The following is an 11148-nucleotide window of genomic DNA, read 5'->3' on the forward strand; positions in this document are numbered from 1 at the left end:
GGCGGAAAGTGCGGAAATGCGCGCTTCAATGTCAAAGCGCACTTCGTGCGATCACAATGGAGTGCTTCGAGTAGAGATGACAATCAAATGGGGAATCAGGACTTTGATAGATGTAGAAATAGACACTTAAAGGTGTCAAAGCGCCAATAGGACGGAAAACCGGTGTATTCAGATAGAAACTCGAGCTATACACTTCAATGGTAGTGGAGCAGAACTAAGTCACAGGAAAACAAACATGGTGACGTGTAGGTATGCTAAGCGAGTTCCCACGGCTCGGAGCTGAATAGGAAGTACTAAGGTAAATGGTGAGGTAAGTCAGGGTCCATGACGAGATATGATGATAAGTACTAGTGCCTGCGTGACGGAGTATGAGTTCTGAAGAAGGGAAAACGCACCAATGGACCTTGGAGGACTGGGACGGGACATGCGGAGGACAGGCGACGGATCCTAGGGAAATGCGACGAAGTGCACTGTAACGCGCTCGAACGCACTTGAACGCACTGGTACGCGCCAAAGTGCGCGTTGCGCGGAAGTTGTATTAGAAGCGCATTGTAAGGATATCGAGTGTGTCGTGAAAAGCCGTGAATTTGGCCCATATGAGCCTGGAGAAATGTGAATCTCTACAGCGCACCCAAATCGCACGCACACATGCAGAACAAAACACATGCAGACACTTCATGTAACGCAGTGGTGTATAATATCGAAAATGCTAATGAAAATGAGATCCAACTACTGATTTATCAACCATGTTGTCAATTCCCCAAGCATCTCTTCGACAAAACCTTCCTCCATGAGCAGACATCCACTGTCCTTGACATTGAAGACGGACATCTCTACACATTCTAGGCAAATGGGTGACAGATCAGCAGACACAAGCTTGGCAAGGATGTCACGACCCGCATAGAAGATGTCTGGATGATGCAACATCTCAGCCGGCCCTTCCTTCCACGCTGATTCCCATTCGAGAGCACATGTTACCGGCGTGAGGCAAGAAAATCCTCCTATTGCAGGGGGTGCGACGGCTGCTAGTGTTAACCTGTGTGTCGTAATCCGATGTTTTACTTGAATAAGAGCATGCAAGATACGAGTGGGAAGTTGTCCCAAACTTGAAGGATCGAGATTTTCGATGGGTTGGGATACCAGGGCCTTGAATGTTGGAGAAAGCCACGTAATGATTCTGAACCGGTGGCAAAGCTGGAGTTTCATTGTCAATTCAAGATCTGGATGGGTTTTGAGGTGATGGATTGCATGAGACTTTGCAACTCCAATGTCGAAGATGGCACCCATTTGAAGGAGCGAGATCAGAAAGGGAACAGATTCGGTGTTCGCAGGACTAAGTTCATCTGTATCAGCTTGAATCCTTGAATTTTATAAGCAATTAGTAGTAAGATAGAGGCTAGCAAATAACACACCTTCTGAAAAGGTGATCAAGAAGACAATCAAAATCTACACTGGAATGTCCATCCAGTATGATCGGGGATTTGTCTGAACGGCCCTCGTCCTGACGGATCCCAGTGCGAGGCAATGAAAATAGATTTGCGAAGACATTAGGGCCGTCGTGCAAGAATGTCAGCTGGAATATGATAGAGCTGTGACTGAACCTAGCAACAACCAACACCGTGCAGTTAGTAGGACAAGCCTGAGGTTCAATGGCACATGTTAAGCTTACTTGTAGAACAACAAATTCATTACTGTAGTAATGAGCTGCCGAGTGTTGAGGAATTGTTGATCTATTTTTGTGGTACCACTGGCAGTCAGTACATTTGACTCAGATGACAAGCAAAGCAGCATGTACCTTTGTAGTATCGCTTCACAAGCCCTAGAATTCATTGTCTAGGTAGCAGTACTGCTAGGTTAGAAACCTGGCATCAATGGATGGAGTCTGAGTCAGGAACATGAAAATGGGCACATGGTTGAAGTGCCACTGACCGTTTACGTGTCACAGTAAATTGACTTGGAAATTTTCTTGGGTGAGTCGAGCAGCTCAGCTGTACTACTAGTATCATGTCAAAACTTGAAGGCCGTCCTCTACAATTCCCAGAACTACCTGCACAACAACATTGGTCTCATGACACCAGAAAAGCACATGGAATAATTTCTGATAGTACTTACAATCATGCTACCTGAGTTCTTCAACAGGAGGACCATGACCCACTCCAACTACAGACCATAATTGAGAAGATTTTGAATGACTCACTCCCTGTGCTCGAAGCATTGGACTTGGAAATTCAGGATGCCATATGGACAGATGAATGTGCTCGGGCACTGGCTACAACAGTAGTCGAGCTGAGGCAGGCATCAGAAGTTGCTGGAGACATGTCAGTCACGATCTTTCTAGTCCGAAAGCAATCTGACGAACTTTTCATCTAGCACGAATTCTAGATATGCAAAGGTCAACCCTGTCAGTACAGAAATACCACCTCATCAGACATGTGGATGTCCTTGCAAAGTTATTGACAGTTACTGGCTTGAAGATGCTCTCTCTCCTCACCAAAAAATTACCTTCAAGCGCTTGGCGGCCGCTTTGGGCATGCATCGGAACACTCTTTGACGTTATCTAAAAAAGCATAATGTGTATCAGTGATTCTCAGCAATCTCCAATGCCAATCTTGATATCCTTGTTAAGACCTTCAAGATATATAAACCAGATTCTGGCCTTCATTACCTAGTCGGCTTTTTGAGAGCCCATAGTGTTCGTGTTCCACGGCATCGAATGAGAAGCTTGATGCATAGAGTCGACATGATTGGTCAGATGTTGCGGCAACGCAAAGTGATTGCACGACGGAAATATGCTGTGCCACGGTGTCATGCATAGTATGGAGTTCATACCATGACATATACGAATAGCAGTATAAAAGGAGATAAGTAGAGGAGTGTACAAAGGATATACTTCTTACTTACATAAGCTTTGTTTCTATTTATTTAGTTGTATTTGTAGTTTCTGTCTCTTTCCATTATTTGTTCATGTTTATTCAGCCACTTAATTACATCAGTGAGCCACTCAGATATGTTTGTAAGCATGTCATGTGACTGGTAATATTCTGATTTGTAAGGACTTTCCATGACTCATCATGTTTTGTCATGATTCATCATGCTTTGTAATATTTTACAGTGCTTTGTAATATTTTACTCATGTACTTTAGTAAGCAGCTGATTCAGCACACCAAAAGGCTTGGTTTGTAAGCATAATCTTACCAATCCAGTGATGACTCATTGCTTAGTAAGGATGGTTTCTAAAATGTATATAAGGACTCCATTCTCACATAATATATAAGTTTTTCCCCTTCCATTCTTTTCCCAAACCGTGTGGGAACGTAGGAATTTGAAGTCAGGAGTTTTCCCACTTTCTGTCTCAACACTGTGAGATCACGAAGAAAGTGAAGGCCTACGAGTTGCCTTTGAAAACAATCGTATTCTTTTAGTCTAGATTGATTGTATACTATCTTACAGGGATCGCCTATACAATAATCTATTGTTTTATCCATCGTTTTACGTATTCGTGCCACATTCAGTTCAGAGAGGTCCATATTACCTACTAGGTTTCAGTTAACCTGACAAAAAATATATATACTCCTTTACTATCAAGAAGTGATCTAGCAAAGAAGTAATTTATTACCCTTTGGCCACCCACGAACACCACATTATTGTCACAACCCTTATAACGAATTAATGCAGGGGCAGAGACTAGGACTCAAACAAGGATATCACAACAAAGAAGAAAGGATAGCAGGGACGTCTTAGGATTGCTAGCAGTAAGCTAATACAAAAGAGGTTTGAACTGAAGAACTACTGACTACAATGAGCTACCTATATACATATATTGAAGCGGAGACTGAATCTGAATCTGAACTAACTAGCCAATCATTAAATAGAAAAGGGAATCGTACGATGATCTAAATATAACTACACCTATGATGTCATGGAACGTGTGATGGCTGTGCAAGAGTTCTCGAAGGTTCTAGAGTCACGTGACTTGATCGCTTGAGTAAGGAAGTCGAATTTAGGGATGTCGGAGATAGAAGTAGTGGGCGCTAATGGAATAGAGAAGTTCGGGTTAGGGTTTGTGAAGGTTATAGGTATAGACGTTGACTGAGCGCTAACGACAGGCGCTTGTGATGGGCGCTTAACAGGTGTTTTACGAGTGTTCAAGAAAGAGTAATGATTTGTATTTGGAATTCGTGACATTACCCCCTCTCTAGGATGAGCGTCATCGCGAATGTAGGATGGCCGGATATTTTTCTCTCTCCACTGTTTGAATGCATCCGTATCCAAGATAGATCCAAGAATTCGTTTGGATTTAGCAGCCGTGGGATTCTTCTTATGGAATTCCGCAATTAGAATCGGGGAGTTTTAATGTTCTCTTCTGGTTCCCATGTCGACTCTTCTATCGGATATCCTTCCCATTTTACTCGGTATTGCACTTTTCCTCGGAATTGTCGGCTATCTAGTACTTCTTCTACGACAAATTCTTCCTGATCGTCAACAATGTCTGGAGGGTGGTCGGGTGGGTTGAGAATGAGGGATCATTTGAGATGCATAATATGGAGTAAGCAATTCCACATGGAAAACCGGGTGAATCTTATAGCTCTCTGGCAACTTCAATTTATAGTTCACTTCACCGGTCTTCTCTAGTATTTCAAAGGGCCCAAGACGACGGTCTGACAACTTTTGACTTGGACGACGTTGTTTGATATTCTTTGCGTCTAGCCAGACCTTGTCTCCCTTTTGATACTGAGGTGCGTCTTTAACTCCTCGGTCATAGAAGCGTTTCATGCGTTCATTAACCATCTTTAGAGTATTTTCCGCATCATCTCTTGCTTCTCTCATTTGATCTGCTCTCTCATCGGCGGCGGGAATAAGGGATGTAGAGTTTGGAGATATTGTGAATTCGGGATTATATCCATAGAGGATTTTGAACGGACTGTGACCGGTTACTGTGACTGCATTGTTGTGTGAAAACTCTGCTATTGGCAGCCAAGATACCCAATCGTTTTGTCTATACGAGGCAAACATGCGCAAGTATTGTTCAACTTCTTGATTTACACGTTCCGTTTGTCCGTCTGTTCTGGGGTGATAGGAGGTCGAAGCAGACCATTTTGTTCCTAATCTTTTCGATACTTGTCCCATAAACTTCGAAATGAACTGTGTTCCTCTGTCCGAAATCACTTTCTTTGGTGTACCATGATGTTTCCATACATTCTTTAGAAATAGCTCAGCAATTCCCTTCGAGTCTACGTCTTTGGTGGTGGGAATGAAATGTGATTGTTTCGAAAATCGATCAACGACAACGAATATACTGTCACATCCTTCACTCTTCGGCAAGTCCACTATCAGGTCGCATGAGATCGTTTGCCAAGGTCCTTCTGGGACTTCATTTGGTTGTAAAGGTCCTGTTGGTCTACTTGGGAACACTTTTGTCTGCTTGCAATCGATCGCAACCATCTACATAATCATGGGACATACTTCGTCATTGAAGGCCACCAATAGTTTCTGGAAATCAATTCTAGGGTTTTGGCACGTCCAGGGTGTCCAGCCGGTGGAGAGTCGTGAAACAACTCCAATATTTCTCGGCGGATCTCTTTATCATTTGGAACGTATACCAATCCTCGGAATAACACCAATCCGTCCTCAACATTCCATTCTTTGATTCCTCTGCGCAATTGTACCGGTGCTGCTTTTAGCGTTTTCTAGCGCTTTCATTACTTCGGGCTCTCGTTCTGTGCTCTTTCTTATCTTTTTCATGAGCGAGCTTTCTCCTTCTATGAGAATTTGGCCTCGTTTACATCAGGAAAATATGCTAACTCTATATAGCCCAGTATAGTGCCCTATAGCCCCCCATAGACCATATGGGACCTATAGCCCCATAGCTAAGTCCCCAATTATATAGGCCTGTAGAGCACGTTATAGTGGGGTATAGCACCATATAGTCTGTCTAAAAAATTATATTCATCATAATAGGATCATTTGTATGACTATAACCATCTATACCAGGCTACATTGACCCTTATATCTTCTGTATCCTCTTGATATATGATGTTATACAGACCTATGACATTTCTATATAGCTCCATATCTCAATCAATTCATTGCGTCATCCAGATGATACATTTGGTCAAATATTTATTTTACAAAATCTAGTATATCAGTTGACGACAGCATCATCAACATTTGCTACACCAGACATTGGCCTAGCATACTCCTCCATTGCATCAAAATCAACATCAGATTCATCACTGTCGCCTCCCTCTTCTCTAAGCTGGAAACGACAAGCCTCTCTATCATAGTGTTAGTAACAAGATCATATGATTTTAAAACCGCAAAACACGTACCCAATATCAGTCCACAGATCATCTCTCAATTTCTTCATATAGCCTGGAGTCTTAAGGCTATACTCAGTGAGTTTAGACAAGTAGTACTGATGTCTATGTATGACGTTCAGTAATATAACCAAAAAATATCCAAAAAAGTAAAATATATATGCACCTTGGTTGAAACACTGGTTCCTTGAACTCTACTACAACTGGTGTACCTGTGAGCATGCCTTTGTATGCACACTCTATCTGAAGATGCGTTAAGGTTAGTATGAAATATTATTGAATAATAAAACTTACTGAAGCTGCCAAAAGCGCAATAAGATTATCAGGAAGCTTTTGAAATTCTTCCTTGTAAAGCAATCCTTCAGCACCAGCGCCCTGAAAAAATTGGCCCATGAGAAGTTGCTTGATGAGGTGTGTGCGGAAAGGAAGGTTCTTGTTGAAGGTCTTGGCCTGAATACACGTCTAGTCAGTATACATATACAAAGGTAAGAAGTAGATGGCGTACTTTAATGTCCATCTCACCACTAAGGAACGGCTCCTTTCTTGTAGATATAACCCAATTAGCTATGTCGGCTGAGGAAGGAAGACAATGTTGAGATTAGATTTAAAAATATATAACCTGAAAAGACATCACCTATTTCCTTGGGACGTAAATGCTGCAACATGAAAATCACATTCTCTCTAGCCTTCCTAGCCAACTCCCCCCTTAACTGAGATGCACCTGACCATACCTAAGAACAGCGTCAGTAAGTATTCATAAAAAATTAGTGAACTTACATATGCCAATGCCCTGCCTTTGAGTGTATCATCTTCACTAATGCGATCAAACATAACCTTCATTGGGGAGCCTGATTCTTTACCAGCCTCCTTGATACAGTTCCAGGCAAAGGCGTCCTGGACATCTACAGAAGGACCAGGAAAGGCGTTCTCCAGGGCAATTTTTACTCTCAGCAGTTGATGAGCAAGATCCACCAAAGGTCCGCATCCATCTTTTTTTAAAGATGCAAGGGTAGTAGGTGGTCTGACTTCACCTTTATTGGCCCCCCTTCTGCGACGCCTGACAGCCATTTCATCTTGCGACTCATCCTTGACTTCTATTAGCTAGATGTAATATTAGTTAGCTATGAAGTCAATTAAGTATAGCAGACGTACACCATTGCTTCTCTTCTTAACCACAGACTGCTCTCCAGCTACATCTGTCTCTATTGCTGAATCTGCCTCTGGGTGACGCGAATGATCTGAATCTAAAACACATGATTGTTCAAATATACTAGCTGATATGTCAATGATAACTTACCTTCACTGGCTATGGGCGTATTCTTTTTCTTAGGGTCCAAGTGAGGCAAAATATCATCAGGATTGGCATCGTCTTCTACTTCTTCATCTGTGTCCATAGGTTTTGCCTTCTTGCTCACTATATCATGGGTGATGTTATCATACACACAAAATCTTGTTGATTACGCACCTTTTTTCCTCTTGTTATGCTCCGTAATCTCATGCTCAGTATTACTCTCTTCTTCATCTAGCATGGCGTCAACATTCTTCCTCAAACCTAATTCAATGCTCTATTAGTTAGCATTTGAATATCATTACATTAGTGAAAAGCATCACTAACCTTTGCGACGATTGAGTTCAGCTTCCTTCTTTTTTTGAGCTTGAAACTTCAGGAATTCGTCATACTGGTCATCAGTTATAACTTTGCTTGCTTTTGTCTTGCCTTTATTACTAGCAGGAGGAGCTGAGGAAGTAGGGGAAGGCGGTCTTTTGCCTTTGCCTTTCACTCGCATAGTGATGATAGGGTAGTAGTGAGAAAAGTGGTTCGTGTAAAAATGTAACCTGCTTATATGAGATCATGCATGTAACGTAACAAAAGGTCTACAGAATCTGGTGCATTGCAATTCTAGTGTAAGTTATACAAAAGAATGCATAGTATTGTTGTCTACCCATCCATTTTGATTCCTAATCCATGATGCAAACTCCTTGTCAGTCTGGAAAACCAAGGACGCCCTCCCCCCCCTGTAGTCTAGGTTGAAATGGGTTACCTCACTAGATCTGAAGATAGCTATGTCACCATTGCGCAACTCCAGAACTAGCCCATTCTCCAACAAGCACAAGGCCCCCCCCTCAAAGTGTCCAATAGGTATCACCAAACATAGATGACGATCACCGCTGTCTCTATGAGCTTTGGTGCGAACATTGATGTTGATCACTAGAGAAATGAAAGGAACAACAGGGGGAAGAGCGTTGCCAGGCAAAACTGAGGCGACCTCCATCAGCATTTCGAACTCTTCTTGTAGGTAATTCTCCATCTACCATTGAAACAATTTAGCGCTTGGATGCTACGCAGATTTCACCGAACTTACCAACTGTCTTACCCACTCAAATAACTCCCCGTACACCTTTGAGATTGTTCCGTATACGAGTCTGTGCTGTTGTAAGTCCTGGGATATGTAGGGAATAACTTGACCATGGTTTGTGCGCATTCCTTCCTTCTCTAGCAGCCAAGGTTGAACGTCTGTTGGAGCGTTAAGGCCCTAGTATTATATTAACAACAAAATACTGATAGTCCATGTGCGCTAGCTTACCGATGTACAATGGCGATTGTACCAAGAGAGGTGCATAGCCTGGAAAGGTCTACCTCCAGGCAAGCGCGTATCCATATCTCCAAGCAAGTCTGCATTTCCGAGTGCAGCCAGTAAATTGACTTCCAGAGAAGCGCGTATGTGGGTGGGAAGTGCAGTAGATACAAACGCCATCAACGACCCATCCTTGTTTCGAAGATCTAGGTGGTGACTGACCAGAGTTCAGTGTGCAAGAGCAGTGTGGGAGAGCCAGATACGTACTTTGGCATGATCTGCATTGAGATTAGTAAGTATGCACCAGGTAATTTCTTGACGCCATTGCGATAGAAAGTTTTGAGCTGTTGACAAGATAAGTACGATTGGCATCGGAACTTGCACACCCACCTTGTTGCGTAAGTCTTCCAGGCTTTTCACCCTTTCACCCGCCTCTGCTCGTAACCTCTCCGCCGCACTACAGCTAGTGTTCAGGACCTTGTCGCGAGGAGGCTTGAAGCACTTGTTCTTAGCTGATGATGGATCAAACGCTGTGTCAATGACAACATGCGCGATCTCGTCCTCCTCGATGTCGGATAATGGTGGACTATAAGGACGACCTACACCATAGAGCTCACTGTGATTGACAGTGTGTAAGGGCAGCCTTTGAAGATCAGTTGGCACAGGCGCAATGCAAGCGCGCCAAACATGTCCACTTCTATGGAGTGGTGTGAATGCGCTAAAATTTGACTGTGTTAGTCAATAGATCGCATATGAATATGCCATACGCACTTTTGGATAATGGCATCAAAAAACCGATCAGATGCTGAGAAGTCCTGTGCAGTCGATATCCTTTGAGATGGAGAATCTCTCGATCAAAGCGCGAGAGAACATTGAGGTCATACTGAAGGGATGGGAGAGTCGCATGCGTGCGATGGTGGGTACAATGCGTTCAAGAATCAGCTTTCTTTGAGGAGAATCTATACATACATGGTTAGTAGTCTGATCGCCCAAGACAAAAGGTCCGCTTACCCCTTGGAGGTGATCGTAGCATGTCTGCTAGATGTAAGTGCGTGGTTCCAACCATGGATGCGATGGACACTCTAAGACCAAGGCCTGCGATGAGTACTAAAGCATATATGGAGCCACCACATGCGATGGCAATGAACTTGCTACCAGTAGCATGCCACTCCAAAAAAGTGCGATAAGTGACCTTCGTCTCTGAAGGGCGGTCTTTGACTTCATTCTCATAAATCCCTTTCAGGTGTAAGCCTGTCTTGAGGCGGATGCTTTCAAAATGTGTCATTTAATCGAGCTAAGTGAAGATTCTAGATGGCGCACCTCTGACACTTACAAACAAGCGTCATGAAATTAATCATGATCATGAAATTGATACGAATGTCCTTGCCCATCATTCCTCTACACCTCACCACCAGTGATAACAAAGATTCATCGTCCACAGATGGGACTTGCACAAAATTCCCATATCTTGCAGCCATCGAAGTGGATCGTGAATAGAAGAGAGACAATGTGCGGCTGCGAGCTCAGCAATGATTGCGGTAGCCTGATCGCTGCAAGAAATCCTAGGATCGTCTAGGGGACGTCGACGCCATGCACCTCGTCGTTGAGTTTGAGGACCACTGACGGCTTGCTCTGAGTCACCAGCATCATGCTCATGCACTTCCCCCCACTTCCTCCTGCCCCCATCTGATCCGCCCCCACTTCCTCTCCATCTGCCTCCCATTCCTCTTCTTCCTCTCCGGGGCGCAAAAACATCCTTCATAGCTAGAGCTCGAGCTCTACGTATTCGTAACCGACGTGCACCGCGGTTACAATCGTCGGGATTAGCATTAGCAACACTGTGGTAGATTGGGGTCAAACCCAGGCCCAGGGGGCTCCCCTCCTGCAGCAAGAGTACTTTGATGGATGTCGGTGGTGAGGACGAAGTTTTTTGGGGGATAGTATGAATCATTATCGACATCAGCGTTACAGCGTGGCCTCCGACGAGCTGTAGATGTTACAGGGAGTTTCTCTCGGGTCAATTCCGCTGTCTGCTGCAACTGACGTTTCAGATGCGACAGAATGAGAGTGCAGAGAAGTGGGGGTGGACGCTGGAGTGGGAAGGAAGCAGCGCGGATCAATTCCCTGGGAGAAGGGTGGATGCATCGGGGTGAGCGTTGCCGTAGGCTGGGTGTTGAAAGGGATGGATTGCATCGGGGGTGAGCATTGCAGTAGGGCTGGGTGTTGGAAGGGAAGGATTCAAAGGATAATCGTTG

The 11148-nt window shown here is 43.9% G+C and overlaps 3 protein-coding genes across 3 annotated transcripts; 1 reads left to right on the forward strand and 2 right to left on the reverse strand.

The window, feature by feature from the left end:
* Nucleotides 1-729: 729 nt before the first annotated feature.
* Nucleotides 730-1791, reverse strand: DFJ58DRAFT_732736 (uncharacterized protein; the record flags this gene model as incomplete). Its single annotated transcript, XM_041386205.1, has 3 exons — nucleotides 730-1360; nucleotides 1413-1601; nucleotides 1670-1791. The coding sequence occupies 3 exons, from the start codon at nucleotides 1789-1791 to the stop codon at nucleotides 730-732; spliced, it is 942 nt and encodes a 313-aa protein (XP_041239254.1).
* A 793-nt stretch (nucleotides 1792-2584) lies between these two features.
* Nucleotides 2585-2800, forward strand: DFJ58DRAFT_644481 (uncharacterized protein; the record flags this gene model as incomplete). The annotated part of the gene is made up of 1 exon (XM_041381402.1): nucleotides 2585-2800. A coding segment is annotated over one exon (216 nt), but the record flags the coding sequence as incomplete, so codon positions are not given.
* Nucleotides 2801-6142: 3342 nt separating this feature from the next.
* On the reverse strand, nucleotides 6143-10371 carry DFJ58DRAFT_732737 (uncharacterized protein; the record flags this gene model as incomplete). Its single annotated transcript, XM_041386206.1, has 20 exons — nucleotides 6143-6275; nucleotides 6330-6422; nucleotides 6484-6560; nucleotides 6612-6767; nucleotides 6823-6890; nucleotides 6952-7048; nucleotides 7095-7418; nucleotides 7470-7561; nucleotides 7615-7731; nucleotides 7783-7869; nucleotides 7933-8091; nucleotides 8485-8626; nucleotides 8681-8851; nucleotides 8903-9110; nucleotides 9161-9237; nucleotides 9284-9611; nucleotides 9665-9698; nucleotides 9778-9852; nucleotides 9905-10161; nucleotides 10214-10371. 20 exons carry the CDS (start codon nucleotides 10369-10371, stop codon nucleotides 6143-6145), a joined length of 2853 nt encoding a protein of 950 aa, XP_041239256.1.
* Between the last annotated feature and the right edge of the window lie 777 nt (nucleotides 10372-11148).

The sequence above is a fragment of the Suillus subalutaceus genome (genome assembly GCF_016647625.1).
Source record: "Suillus subalutaceus strain FC151 chromosome Unknown DFJ58scaffold_131, whole genome shotgun sequence".
Classification (NCBI taxonomy): Eukaryota; Fungi; Basidiomycota; class Agaricomycetes; order Boletales; family Suillaceae; genus Suillus; species Suillus subalutaceus.